At 43.1% G+C, this 15,990-nt stretch overlaps 1 protein-coding gene across 1 annotated transcript; it reads left to right on the top strand.

Moving 5' to 3' along the window:
* Nucleotides 1–964: 964 nt before the first annotated feature.
* On the top strand, nucleotides 965–4,807 carry LOC309550500 (receptor-transporting protein 3-like; the record flags this gene model as incomplete). Its single annotated transcript, XM_082250867.1, has 3 exons — nucleotides 965–1,065; nucleotides 3,812–3,988; nucleotides 4,363–4,807. The coding sequence occupies exons 2-3, from the start codon at nucleotides 3,849–3,851 to the stop codon at nucleotides 4,805–4,807; spliced, it is 585 nt and encodes a 194-aa protein (XP_082106993.1). The 5' UTR covers nucleotides 965–1,065; nucleotides 3,812–3,848.
* Between the last annotated feature and the right edge of the window lie 11,183 nt (nucleotides 4,808–15,990).

Raw genomic sequence — 15,990 nt, 5'->3', positions numbered from 1 at the left:
CGCCCGTGTCTGACATCACTTGTGGGGCAGGAATACCCACTACATCCAAGTGCGCATGTGCCTGCCAGTTCCCCGCCATATTGGGCGGCCACGATTTCCAAGCAACCAGCCTTGGCTCCATCAAAGAGCAGAGAAACGAAGGGGCAGCCGCCTGGAGAGAAAAGAGTGCCACTGGAGGCCTGGAGGTCTGGAGGCCAGACGCGCACCCCCACCGTGGGCACTGTCCACCAATCCATCCACCAACTGGCAGATAACACTCGGCAGACAACTGGTCACCGAAGTCAGCAACACACACAGGCACTAGGATGATTTGGCGCAGGTAAGACCCAATACGACTATTCAAACCGAACACCGCTACCTGGGCGTCCGTGTGGCCACAACCCACACCAATCGATTGCATCAGGAAACAAAGAAAAATTCAAACTCGGAAAATACCTAAGATAGTACAGTTGAAAACATATTTTAATTCGAGGGCAGCAAAAGAAGTGATGTGGTTCCAATTTGAATCCATACCTTTGGTTATAAAACAAAAAAAAAATTGAACATATCAAAAATAGAAATGAGTTTATATTTTGATTTCCATTATATTCTATGGGCATTCCCTTCTGTCATCCACCTTTGTCATTCCATAGAAACAATGATAATCCCACCTAATCTCAATAATAAAACAATGCCACTGATCTTGAAGAGTATGTTTTCTAAAGATTTATTGATATGTCTAATGGTTCTATCACTAATTGAAATATTTTGCTTTATGCATTCCATTCTGTTTCATTATCGTCTATAGGCATTCCACCACCCTGTTAAAGTCTGTGGGCATTCCATTCTGTCATTCCTTTTAGTAGATCCCTTTAAATTCTTATTATTGCAGTTTCACATGTCCCCGACTGCTTGCAAACAACAATACAGCAATTGAAAACTGAAAGCTGACAGTTTCGTTTCTCGAAGTCTACAGATGATAGAAGGGAGGGAGGGAGGAGATACTGGAATGATTATGCTAAAATCTTCTATATATATAACAGCTGATTTTCTGGTGTGCATGTATCATTCCTAACCATCAGACGGGTAAGTGAGATCTAATGTGACTTTAAAGAAAGCTTTCTTTGTTTATATTGAGTTTTAAATATTGCATACAGCCATTACTTACTTTACATTTGTATTTACATTAGCTTGACAGTTACAGCTAAACTTGGTTTTGACTTTAAATTATTTTAGTTTTATTTAGACTTCTGTTCTCAATGATCACCCAGTTAAAATTGCTTAAAGTATAAATGTGAGCATATAATAATGTCCTTGCAGAAGATCTCTGACATAAACTCCAGCAGATCTTTGATTCTGCTGTTATATACTTTAGGCATTGTCATTTCATAGCAGAAGATAAAACGACAGCACCTTTTGGTTTTGTATTATTGTGATCTTGTCTGTATACCTTAGAGAGTAAAGAACTATATATAAACTTTTCTTGATTTATTCATATAGAGCACTGCCTTGCCAAGCTAGGAATTGAGAGGTTTCCTTGATACCTGGGTGTATTTAGCCCAAGAACAATATTTATTTATTACAGCGCTTAACATATATGCTCTAATGAGCAGGGCATTCCGATTTCTTTTGTATCAAATTGTATTGTAACAGTAATGTTTGCCTTCATTTTGTAAAGTGCTGCACAAACTGCTGGTGCTATATACTGTATATCCTGTATATTAATATTAATAATATATTATACATTCACATCAGTTTCTGCCCTCATGAAGCTTACCATCTAAGGTTCCTAAATCACATTCATACATATCGTACACATACTAGGGACCATTTAGACAGGAGCCAGTTAGACTACCAGCATGCCTTTGGAGTGTGGGAGGAAACCAGAGTACCCTCAGGAAACCCACGTAGGCACAGAAATAAGATGTAAACTCCAGGCAGGTAGTGCCATGGTTGGGATTCAATCCGATGACTCTAGTGCTACCAGGTGAAAGTGCTAACCACTTAGCCAATAATGTAACACATTATGGTTTACCAGCACCTAGGATATTAAAGCTGCATTACTTTTCTCTTTTAAGTTTTTTTTTTTGCTGGTGGGTCCGCTAGTAACAGTTTTTGTCCTAGGGCAGGGATTCCCAAACTACGGCCCTGCAGTGGTTCAGGAACTACAATTGCCATCATGCCTAGTCATGTATGTAAATGTCAGAGTTTTACAATGCCTCATGGGATGTGTAGTTCTGCAACAGCTGCAGGGCCGTAGTTTGGGAATCCCTGTCCTAGGGCAACAGCACTGATTCACTCCAGTTGATTTTCTAAATGCAAATACACTGTTTTATACTTTGTAAAGGAAGTTGCATTTTGCAAGAGAATCATTAGTGAATGAAGATAAGCTCTATAGACTTCCATTATCCAATCATGTTCATGCTGTTTTCTTCTATTTTCCTTGCATGATGTGATTGGGTATCCTTTACAAAATGCAACTTTACCACATTTACTCAATTCTCGGGCAAATTCCCATGTAAAGTGCAACTTCCCTTGCAAAGTAAATAGCCTATTTGCATTTAGTAAATCAAATCCGATCCCACTGCATCTTTTGAGGAGCAGTGTTGTCACCCAACATCAACCTTTTCTAATTGTTATTAAATTTTATATGTAAATGTAAATTGAAGTGATTGTAAAACTTTACATTTTTTTCCCCATTAAAATAACAGACTTATTATACTTACCTGCACTGTGCAAAGGTTTTGCACAAAGCAGCCCCGGTCCTTCTCTTCTGGGGTCCCCTGCTGGTGCTCCTGAACCCGCCCCCCCACCCCACTAAGTGCCCCCATAGGAAGCCACTTGTATAGGGGCACTGATTTCTGCTGGAATCTGAGTCAAGCTGTTTGCATCTATTTAGACACACAGCCTGACCTGGCCCCCTCCAGCACTCTTTGCTCCCAAGTTTTGACTGACAGCAGCAAGAGCCAAGCCCATGGGAGAGGGGAGAAAATCTGCTGCAGATCTGCACAGCACAAGACCAAGAACATCTGAATATTTTGTGGTGGGGGGTGGGGGGGGGCTAATATTAAAAAAAATTCTTACCCTTAATGCAGAGAATGCATTCATTTTAAAAAATCTTTTACTTTTATAACCACTTTAATATGCAGCTTTCCTAACCACTATTTAAAGAACAATAGAAACCAGGGAAATAACTGGTTTTGTGTGGTAGGGCCTATAACAAAGCCAATTGATCCTTTGTCTCTACTCTTCATCTAAAGGGCAATCTCCTTAGTGATAGAACATTTTACTGCTTTCCTAACAATTTTGAAGAGGTCCACACACTATACAGTATATACATTCAGTTAACCCTTATTTCATTGCCAAATACTACTGCTACTTGCATAAATTAGTATAAAGCCATACAGTTCTGGACCCCAGTACTGCTGGGCTGCATAGAATTTGCATTATTATCTATGATTATGAAAGAGATATACAATGTGCATTAATTGAAGACATGCATTATAGTCTCCTCTCCATCAAAGGTAGGATTTGGCCTTGCCAATAAGCATTTAAAATAGCTGGCCCTAAACAGACAGATATCCCAAGGTTGACAGGGTAGGACAGTGATGGCGAACCTTGGCACCCCAGATGTTTTGGAACTACATTTCCCATTATGTTTATGCACTCTGCAGTGTAGATGAGCACCATGGGAAATGTAGTTCCAAAACATCTGGGGTGCCAAGGTGGTTCGCCATCACTGGGGTAGGATATAACTTATCTGGCCTGCTCTCTTTAAACCTATTACACACATCTAGTGGAAATCTAATATATATTTTCTTTTTTACTTCAGGAAGAAAATAAGAGAAAGTACATTGAAAGAAGTGAAAATGAGTGTGGCAGTGTGGAAAGAAGAATTTGTGAATAAGATCATGGAAGCAGACATTAAAGATGATTGGAAACTCGTAATTGATGAAAATCTTCTAAAGGGGGATAGAGGACTGTATTATACACAGAACACATTTGCCGGGTAAATACAGCATAATTTATTCATATTTATTTACATTATTAACATATATTAACCTTGCATTTAGGTGTTAATTAAACAATTGGACCCAATAAGACACAACTACACCTTCATTCAGTAGGGAGCATTGAGCATTGCATTAGTTGTGACTGTGCAGCGGGTATGTCAGACTGCCGAAGATAGACCTCTACTCTCAAACAGATCAGTGAGCCTCATCTATAACGCACTGCTGGGGAAGGGGAGGTTGATTGTTGAAACTGCAGCAGGGCCTAATAAAAGGCACAAGCTTAGATTCCTACTGGGGTCTGTTATGTATGAGTTTTATTTCTCTGTGATACTCACTCTGACATATTCTTTTTCTTCTATCGTTCATTTAGATTTAATTGCTCAAAGTGTAGACACCACTGGAAATCGTCAAAGGTGTATATATTATTTCTGATGAACCAAAATAAAACATCCAAGCATGGAACTGTAAAAATGAGGATTTTCAGGCAACAATGTAAAACCTGCACTGCTGCTGAACTTGAAATCCCCAAAATCACGCTTGAAAATATTAAAAGAGTTGTCAGCAATCTGGTCACTAAAATACAAAAGAAATTTTATAGCATGCATGATCCAAATGAAGACTTGAAACCAGAATCATTTGGCAGGTCAGAAGGTCCACATGATAAAGAGCATTGCGAAGCCTGCAAATATAATTTATGTGGCTGGCAGGTGCAGCCTGGTGAAAATCAAGAGGAACTGGATCCCCTAGGAATATTTTCACCTAAAGTTTTTACCAATTTAGCGATGGAACTTAAAAGATTAACACTAAATAAATAACACTTGTAAAAAATAAATGCAACCCCCTCCAAAAGAGTGTATCTTATAAAATCCCAGCGAATCATAATTACACAAATGTACAATTTTTGCTGTTTAACTGCTGCTGTTCTGTATTGCATATTAAAATTCACATATTCTACTGTGTCTAAAATGAATGGGATGTATGTAGGGCCAACTCTATAGAACTTTGTTTAATTTTGGTATAAGTGGAGAAAGGTTATAACCTCTGTGAGGTTTTGTACATTCTGTTTGACTTATGGAAAGATGATAATTTACCATAATTAAAAGTCACCTTCCTAGCACTTCATCTGAGTTTTTCTCCTTTGTTCCTAATGGTACAATCAAGAGTATGTGTCTTTGAATGTGCCTGTATGACATTAAGAATGAATGCATAAGTCCCATACATACACTGGAAAGGAGTAAAGAAAGCACGAGTGCTCTAGAATTCTACGTTGTGCTCAGTGAAAATTCAAAAGCAGTTGGGGAACTATCTCCTGGATGGTCTCTGCATGATCAGCAAGCAAGATTCTGGATAACTAGTCTATTTTCTGGCTCACTGGTATAATGCATGGATAACTCTGTTATAACTCTGTAAATTTAGTCTGCCAAACCTATATAATCCTCCCCACTTAACAGCTTTGCAACCGCCTGCCGCACATTTACTGCGTCAGGCTGGCTCTCCTGCGCGAAGTGACGTAGCCCTATGTCGGTCGCTCCCGCCGCCACTAGGCAGTGGGGATGCCGATCCATGCGGCTGGTGGCCGCGATTGCCACCGGGCATCCGTGATTGCTCCCCGCTGAGAGAGAAGGACGGTCAGCTGTTGTAAACACAGCTGACCGTTCTTCTCTCTGAAATGATCACAGAGCCCCTGTGATCCTTCTATATAGGATCACAGGTCTCTATGGTCATTTTACAAGCCCATCCCCCATACAGTTAGAAAACACTCCCCTAGGCTCACACTTAACCCTTTGCTCACCACTGTGTTAACCCCTTCCCTGCCAATGTCAATATTACAGTAACAGTGCATATTTTTAGCACTGATTACTGTCGTAATGTCACTGGTCCCCCCCAAAAGTGTCAAAAATGTCAGTTAGGGGTCCAATCTGTCCGCCGCAATGTTGCAGACCCGCTAATCCCGCTAAATAAATAACATTTAAAGCATGTAGCTGTAAAACATGTAGCAGACTACATATTGGCCTTAATGAACAAAATTCGATTTTTTGGGGGGAATGTTATATAGCAGAATGTGAAAAATATTGTTTATTTTTTTTTTTCAGAATTGTCAAACTTTTATTGTTTATAGCACAGAAAATAAAATCGCACAGGTGATCAAATACCACCAAAAGAAAGCTCTATTTGTGGGAAAAAAGGACATCAATTTTTTTTTTTTTTGGTACAGCGTCGCGCGACCATGCAATTTTCCGCTAACCACTTTACCACCGGAGGATTTTGCTGTCTTACGTCCAGGCCACTTTTTGCGATTTGGCGCTGTGCAACTTTAACTGATAATTTCGCGGTCGTGCGACACCGTACCCAAACGAAATTTACGTCCTTTTTTTCCCACAAACAGAGCTTTCTTTTGGTGGTATTTGATCACCTGTGCGATTTTTACTTTTTGCGCTATAAACACAAAAATAGCGTTTATTTTGAAAAAATAACAATATTTTTAACATTTTTTTATATGAAATTCCCCCCCAAAAAATGTAAAAATCTAAATTTTTTTACATTTTTGGCCAATTTGTTTTCTGCTACCTATGTTTGGTAAAAAAAATCACAATAAGCATATTTTGATTGGTTTGCGCAAAAGTTATTGCGTTTACTAACTAAGGGAAAGATTTTTGTCATTTTTGTTGTTTTTTTTTTTTACGAGTAATGGCGGCGATCTGCGATTTTTTTGCGGGACTGCGACATTGCGGCAGACAGATTGGACCCTTGGCTGACATTTTTGACACTTTTGGGAGTACCAGTGACATTTCTACAGTAATCAGTGCTATAAATATGCACTGTTACCGTAAAAATGACACTGGCAGGGAAGGGGTTCATTTTATTGGAGAGGGAGGGGTTAATGTATGCCTGGTGCTTACTGAAATGTGTGGGGGGAGGTGACTGAGTGACACAGGGACAGATCGCATATTCAGCTATGCTGAACACTGCAATCTGTCACTGTTTGTCACTTGGGAGATCCGCCCGCTCTTTTAACATAAGCGGGCGGATCTCCAAACTCGATTCCCCGACGATCGGGGAAGAGCAGCGGCGATCGCCGCTGCTCCTCCCCTGGCCCGACTCCCGCTGTGACTGAAAACAGCGGGAGCGCACCTCCGGTGGCGCGCGAGCGCCGCCTACAGGGGGAGGAGTCCAGCGACGTAGGTCTATGTCGCTGGACAGAATCGAGCCACTTTGCCGCAGTACAGTTCCAGTGACTGGTCGGCAAGTGGTTAAAGTAACGGAGTGCTGAATTGCAAAAAATGGCCAGGCCATTAAAGGGGCAAATCCTTCCAGTCCAGAACTGGTTAAAATACATATTATGAATCCCATACTGGCTTTGCCATTACACTCCAAAAATTTATCACAAAATCATAATTGGTAAAAATCTTATTGTGGAATATTCACAAGTACCTTTATTCTTCCCTCCTTTGTCCATTGAAAGGATATATTTTTTTTTCTATTAAATGACCTCCAACAGAAAACAACAGAAACAAAAGACATCAAAGTGGACCTTCCATGCAAAACCTAAGGTCTGCTTCTTTACTAGCCCCCCCCCCCCCCCCAGCACAAATGCCTTTAATAAGCCGGTTGTAAATAAACCCTTTGCCCCCCCCCCCTGCTCCTCAATAAAAATGACCTTGGCCCTGGTTCCCGAGGCTTTCGGAAGACTTGGGTAACATCACTGTGCCTTCTGGTAGAGCTGGGATTTTAAAATCCTGAGAGAATGCACACTTGCAATGGGCTAGGGTGCATTTTCAGGGGATGCCAAGCTCCCAGCTCTGGACGTCATGGCAATGTCACCTGCCACCTCTTGGAAGCACCAAAGGCCAGAGATGAGGTAAGCATTTTTTCTATTCTCTTACAAATAGTTATTAAAAGCCATTTCTGTTGGAGGCAGGGGGCTGGCAAAAAAGTGAGCCTTCCCTTTGGCATCTAAGGCCCACTTTAATTAAGACTCATCTGGAAAGGAGGAATGACGTGGTATCCAGGCAGACTGAATACAGAGACTGAAGATAAAGCTGACCAATCACTATTACATGATAGGTAGTAGTGCCCCCTGGTCCCTGGGTCCTCAGTGAGCCCAGGAATATGAGAGAGGGATGCAGGATGGAGATTAGAAGCATTTCAGATCTGTCGGGATCTTGGCAGCTTTGGCCAATTAGGCAGTAGCTAGAAAATTTGGGCTGACTGCAGTGGTCTTATAGACCCTAACAGCTCCATAAAGAAAATCTTTGCCTTCACAATACTATCACATAAGCTATAAAGAGCAATAATAATAGGTAAATAAAAATATTTAGCTATATTTAAAAATAGTATAATATATAAAAACAAGGGTTGAGGGTTGACATATCTGGTATTTATAAATGGAGCTTTAGGAAAAGCAACAAAATGGGAAGCAGGCAGGATTTTTAATGCAGAAGAGACATACCATCGTCTCCTCTGCATTAAAGGAGAAGTATGGGAAAGCAAAAAGTTATTGTAGTAGAGGCTTATATGCAGTCAAGAGAGCAGTCTCTAACAGTTCTCTTTCTGCCTAAAAGTTTACAGGGGGTGGATACAACTCCATAATCCAGCCCCTCTTTCAGTCCCTCCCTCTCTTGGACATGTGGATGTGCTTGGTGAAGAGGTGCACACCGAGCTTCTATCTAGAGCAGTGTTTATCAACTCTGGGCCTCAGGACCCACTAACAGGCCAGGTTTGCAAGAAACTGAAATATATCCCAGGTGATATAATTTGCTGCTCAATGATTGCAGTATTCTAGTCTGCATCTCCCCAAGGTAATACCTAAAATCTGGCCTGTTAGTGTGCCCTGAGGACCAAAGTTGACAAACACTGATCTAGAGCAAGCACGCTCTTCACGTGCCTCTGTTTCCATGGCAGCATGTCCCAACCCCCCAGCTAAAACCTGGAAGAAGAGGCAGCATGACACAAGCAGTGAAGTGTCCTCACCTTCCAAGTTCCAGCAGCTGGAAGATATTTCCCTGGCTGTTGTCTACAAGATTCCAACACCTCCTCCAGTGGGCTTTGATGTTCCTGTGTCCTCCGAATTCCCTTCCCCCCTTCCCCTGTCAGCTTTTCCTCCAGCCGATGTGAGGAAGTAGGGAGTGAACTTGTTGGAAGGATAGAGAACAGAGAGGAGTGGGGAGTGTAGTAAAGACTTCCCATGTCCAGGTATCCCCTGCATGAACACAGGTATGAACTCTACACATGCACTGTGTTATTTCAGAAGAGGAGACATTGTAAAGAAATGAACATAGTGCTATGTGTAGGGAGCATACCTGTGCTCAGCACATAGCAGCTCTGCAGAGGAGAGGGAGACTGGCAACTTCCTGTCATCTAAAGTGAAATATCCCTGTTTTTTTATCCCTGTATTTCCCCAAAGTCTCCTTAATTGTACATAAAAAAATCATCTCTCTGCCACTGATCCCACCCCCCCCCCCCACCACCATCCCTCTGCAGTGCTGTATCTTGGCCTAGGCCAACAAGGCCCAGGCCTAGGGTGGCACTTTGCAGGAGGGCAGCAAAAAAGCTGGACCCTGTACAAAAAGAAAAAAAAAACAGCCTCCTCCCTACTCCCGCACGAAAAGGGTCCCCTCCAGCTTGCGCTACACTTTTAGTATAGTGCCAGCCTTATGGGTCGAATTGGGCCAGAGGGCAGGGTCCAGGAGGCAAATAAGTCTGGCATCCACATAAAACACTGCTACCTGCTGGTATGATAATACCGGTGGGTGAGGACATTCGGACAGACCGCAGGCCACCAACCACACTTAATACAACTAGCCCGACGGCCCCCAATGCTAATACGTGTGGCACTGCAGCCTAATGCTCTGCCTGCCCTCTTCTGCCCCCAGTTATGGCAGGCATCATGTCAAATATATAATTTCATTTCTTTAAACATCCTTGTCCTTGAGCGAGCATATTGAATTGAATCATATACAATTAAGACTTTTAATTGTATATGATGGCAATAATATTTTGGATCTGCTTACTTCATATGTCCTATCGCAATATGTCACTGGATTAGTAAGATTACTCCTATCTTAGAAAATATTTGGACTTGTGTTTGCTGCCACTGATTATTTCACTTATTTGTATTATGACTATGGACGTCCTAGTCATTATACAAATAAGTGAAATATTCCTATAATTACAATCAGTGGCAGCAAACACAAGTCCAAATATATTAGGCTGCACTAATCGGCACTGATAGGCTGCACTGGGGGCCACTGATGGGGCTGTACTGATGGCCACTGATGAGGCTACACTGATATGCTGCACTGATGGGCAGTAATAAGGCGGCACAAAAAAGGCTGCACTGATGGGCACTGATGAGGCTGAACTTATGGGAACTGATGAGGCTACGCTGATGGGCACTGATACACTGTGGTTGTAGTCTGTGGTTTACAGATGACAGAACGGGTGAGAAACAGGAAGGGGTGTGGACTTTACAGGAAGGGATGGGTCATATTTAAATTAGGGGGTGCACAAGTTTAGTCAGGCCTAGGGCAGCACAAAACCTAAATACACCACTGGGAAGGAGCATATAACCCTGAGATAACATCAATCACAGAGAGGAGAAGGAAGAGGGGCAGATCCAGACTCCCATTATCAGTATGATATTTCAAGAAAGTCTCTAGACCCTCCCACAGGTAATTTACTCTATTTTAACAGAAAAAGTACACTTCTCAGAGGGCAGAAAAGATTTGTAGATGCTAGCAGCTCATAAGGATTAGGAAAAAAAAGGTGCATGTGGTTTATATAAGCAATTTATATTTTAGTCCCGGTTCACATTTGTGCGATCACAGAGATTGCATGTAATTTGGAACGCTCTGCTCCTAAAATTACATGCGATCTCTTTGCGGTACAAAATCAGCCATACAGTTTGTATGGCTGAATTCGCACCGCATCTGCACCCAACATGCACAGGACCCTTTTTTTTTATCCGCAGCAGAATCGGATTGCATAGTGGTTCACACTAGTGCGATCCGATTCTGTGCGAACTTGCAGATCGCACTGCGAAATGCGATCGCAACTGGGGGTGTCGTTAACTTTTAATTGACACCCCCAGCGTATCGCAGTGCGGATGCGATGCGGGAACACGCTGCATATTTGCAGCATTCCTGCATCACACAAATGTGAACCGGGACTTAATGATTATTTCGGTTCATTATGTACAAATACCAGCTATGGATTATTTGTAAACAACAGACTGTTGGCTCTGAACTTTTTAACTAGAGTTTTTTAATTGGTCATATGGATTCTAACCTGTCAGGAACTGGACTTGATCCTGGGACCTACCTCGGCTGTGTCTGGCAATGTCTCCACTTGGTAAGCCACCTGGAATGCTGGACAGTCCCCTGGACAATTCCTTGAATGATCCTGCTGAGAATCTTATTTGCCTTGAACCTTAAACCCTTTGCTCCTCCCATGAACTTCCTGATTTAAGCCATGTCTCTGCACTTCCTGTTTGCCAGAATATTGTTTCTTTTCCAGCCAATATCTCGCTTTTGTCTCTCCTGCCGCCGTCCGTATCTTTGCTACCATTCGTTACCGACTTTTGGCTTGCTCCTCGACTACACTTCTGCATAATCCCAGCCTGCAACTATTCGTTACCGATCTTTGGCTTGTTCCTCCTCGACTACGTTTCTGCTTGATCCCTACCTGCTATATCTGCTACTGGACCCTGGCTTGCTCACCTCCTGGTGGGGCGATCCTGAGGACCGCAACCTGGTGCAGCAAAATCTATCTCCACCATCAGGAGAATCTGGTGAACACCGGTTAGTACTTAGATTCTGCACCTCAGGTGAGCCTGCGTCATCTGCCAGGGTGACCTGCCTGTGTTCCTATCCTGCTGGTTCCTGTGTGAGCTTCCACTGCTATAGCAACTAGTCTTTGAGCCTGACCCCTGATCGTGACATAACCACTAGATGGAGCAGCACCTTTTGTACATTTAAAGCGGTTGTAAACTCAATAAAAAAAAAAAAAAAAAAAAAAAAAAACCTGCAAGACAAAGGCATAATGAGCTAGTATGCAACGCATACTAGCCCATTATGTGTAACTTACCTGAAAACGAAGCCCCAACACGGACCCCCAGACATCGCTGCGGGCGCTGCCATGGTCCCTCGTCGTCTCTTCCGGGTTCGGCGGCTCCGGCACGCTGATTGGCCGGAAGAGACGGCTCCGGCACGATGATTGGCCGGAGCCGCGATGACGTCACTCCCGCGCATGCGCGCGGGAGTGATTTTTCCGGCAAGCTCCCGGCAACTTAATTGAAGGTCCCCCGGACCTTCAGAGCGCATGCGCCGCTCGCACGAGCGGCTGCATGCACTGTAAATATCTCCTAAACCGTGCCGGTTTAGGAGATATTATTTGTACCTACAGGTAAGCCTTATTATAGGCTTACCTGTAGGTAAAAGTGTCAAAAAGCGGGATACTACCGCTTTAACTATGTACCATATGTGTGTAGCTGTGCTCGATCCATTTGCATATGATCCTTTGCATATGATTTTTTTTCTTGCATATGTTTTTTAATTTTAATCATAGGGATTCTTACCACTAGATGGAGTAGTGTCTTTTGCACACCTAATTATGTGCCATATGTGTGTAACTATGCTAGATTTATTTGCATACAATCCTTTGTCTCACTAGCCTAACCAATTACCGCAGACTGTGTTACTGTTTATCTCAATGGAGTGTGGTATCTGAAGTTTGGCTTGCCCCTGGTAAGATGATGACCGATGATGAAACGCATTGGGCTTGGCTTTTACTGAAGACATCGCGCTTGCTTAGCTGTCACACTCGGCATTCCTTTCTCAAGAGCTGACAGTCTGCTGGTTTTTTACTTGTTTGTGCCTGTTTACAACTCATCAAAGGTACTTTATATATTTTAAAAAAAGGACCTAAATGTTAGCAGACTATGTTTGTTCATTTTTTTTATTCCCGATCCATTTGGAGCTGTAGCTGAGCAGCCACCGCCTATCTTGGATGCTGGGTTCTTTTTTGCTTTTAAAGGCCCGTACACGCGCACCGATTGTTGGCCGTAAATTTTCGGCCAACGTCCGATCAGCCGATTGTCGGCTTGTTAGTATGATGCTTCCGACAACCAACTGCGACTTTTCGGCCGAACAAAATCTGGTGTGCATGCTATAAAATTTTTGTTGGCCGTCAACAGAACGGCCGATTGTTCGTCAGTCAGTACAGATTTCTGCAGACCCAAATCAGATGAGCAAGACTGGGCATGCTCAGAGAAGAAAAAACACACGGAAAGTCAACCATCACATGACATCACTTCTGAAGTTGGTTTTTGTTGGCCAACAAAAGTCCAGTGCAAGTCTAGAGCACATTTCAACCAACAAACAACACTGGACAAAAGACGGCCGATCGGTCGGCCAACAATCGGTGCGTGTGTACGAGGCATTAGAAGTGTATTCTAAGTGTTGGTGCTTGGTGGTGGATTTCATCAATCAACGTTACTTATACACTTTTTTGCACCTTATGGACACTCTTTAATATGAAAATATTTAATATTGAAAATGACTTTTTCATTGAAAGGACTTTTTTTTATGTTCACCTAACATTATATCACTTTCATATGATTGATTTTTTTCAATTATATATTTGACTCATAATTTATTCACTGCATGTTTGTTGTTTTCATGTCTCATTATTTATTAAAAAAGAATAGCGCACACATGCAAAAGAAATGACTTTCAAATATGGAGACAATCCATAAATAAAAATGGGGATTTAGTCCCACCATATGGCCATATCGTGCTCAAGCCCACCACTGCGTCAAAGTACCCCATTATCAGTGGGTCCTACACTATCCATAAAAAAGGGGTGAATCCAGCCTCTCTTACCCTTGGAGACAACACTCCTTGCTGGGAAGGTGTGCTAATGCACTACAGGGGACTCCTCCTATATCTACTTGATAGTGGACACCAATAGAGTACAGGTGTGTGTGGGGGATGGGATGCTCAACCTCAGAAGTCTGGTCAGACCGAATACATAATAAACAAGCAAAAAATTGGGGGAGCAAACCCTGAACATGTATATCTAAAGCCAGTGCAGCTATGGACCAAGCAACATGTATATTAAAAAAGAATAGCGCACACATGCAAAAGAAATGACTTTCAAATATGGAGACTCCCCCAATTTTTTGCTTTTTTATTATGTATTCGGTCTGACCAGACTTCTGAGGTTGAGCATCCCATCCCCCACACACACCTGTACTCTATTGGTGTCCACTATCAAGTAGATATAGGAGGAGTCCCCTGTAGTGCATTAGCACACCTTCTCAGCAAGGAGTGTTGTCTCCAAGGGTAAGAGAGGCTGGATTCACCCCTTTTTTATGGATAGTGTAGGACCCACTGATAATGGGGTACTTTGACGCAGTGGTGGGCTTGAGCACGATATGGCCATATGGTGGGACTAAATCCCCATTTTTATTTATGGATTGTCTCCATATTTGAAAGTCATTTCTTTTGCATGTGTGCGCTATTCTTTTTTAATATACATGTTGCTTGGTCCATAGCTGCACTGGCTTTAGATATACATGTTCAGGGTTTGCTCCCCCAATTTTTTGCTTGTTTATTATGTCTCATTATTTACCATATGATTATTAATGATTGCACTATTAGGATTTAGCTGGAGGCCCTGTTTATCCTCCCCACCTTGAACTCGCAGGGATGCAAGAACCCATAGAAGGCTAGGTATATGGCGATCTTAATGACACTGTTTGTCCCTGTTTCAAACGGCCGTGTGTCCAACATGTCAGACAAGGCCCTGAACCTGATTTTGTTGATCGGCTGACGTCTCACGGGCTTGTGGCCCTCCAAGCGAAGGATGCCTTTTAAGACATTCTTAATTGGCCTTGAAGACATGAAGGCACTGTGACTGGGGTGTGCGTTGATAACATGAAACTGCACCCCTGCAAGATAAAGCTTGACAGTGCTGTGGGCAAGCTTCAGATTTAAGTGGCAAAAAGAGGTGAACGCCGCCATGGTGTCTAACGAAAACGGATCTGAGATGCTGAACTCCGTGATGAACCTGATGAAAATGGTCAGAGCCCAATCGTATGAGCGCCTAGTGTTGGTCGAGAGTGCTGATTGAGCTAGCATGCTCCCATGAGCCATGAGCTCAGCTAATCCAGGATGAGATCTTGAAACCGAGGTGGTATGTTGGGAATTCTCATGGCAGTGGGGTGCAACTGGAAGAAAATCTGCAATTTGCAACGAGAAAGGGGCATCAGCTGCTGAGTTGTGGGAACCTGGCACATGCTCGCAAATTAGGTGAAAATGTAGTGTGGCGGTGAGCCAAGTAAGTCTCCTGACTAGGCTCATGATGGTGAGGGATGAGGATTGGCCCCTGTTGATGATGTCGTAAGCCGCCATGTTGTCAGTGAAGCATTTCACTGTCTGACCTCCCCACCGGTGTCCCCATACCCAGGCTGCTGCCACAATGGGATAAATCTCAAAAAAGGCAGAGGTACGGTTAAAAGATGGTAAATTAGCAGTCTCGGGTGGCCAAACGTCTCTGAACCAGTTGACGCCACAAATGGCTGCGAACCCCGAATGGGCTGCCGCATCGGTCCATAAGACCAGGGAGCTATCTGAAAAAGGCGGGATGAACATGTTCACCCCGTTCCAATGAGCCAGGAGCTATTTCCACATGGACAAGTCTGCCCTGGCCTGCCCGTCCAACGAGATGGTGCTCCCGTCATGCGGGAGGCCAGGAAGCAGACTGAGGAGCCTGGAGACGAATGCACGGCCTTGGGAATGATTCTCATGGCAAAGTTCAGAGAACCCAGGAGAGCTTGGAGGTCTTTCTGAGACACAGAACCTCTAACAAGGAACAACTCGATCTTTTCCTTGATCCTCTGGACTTCGTCCATGGGCAGGCTCGCCTGCATGGTGACCGAGTCCAGGTAAACGCCTAGGAAGGTCAGTTTGGTGGAGGGACTTATCGTTTTGTCCTC

Source organism: Pelophylax lessonae, assembly GCF_965119305.1.
Source record: "Pelophylax lessonae genome assembly, chromosome: 3".
Classification (NCBI taxonomy): Eukaryota; Metazoa; Chordata; class Amphibia; order Anura; family Ranidae; genus Pelophylax; species Pelophylax lessonae.
Note: the sequence above shows the minus strand (reverse complement) of the source record. Positions and strands in the feature narration are given on the sequence as shown.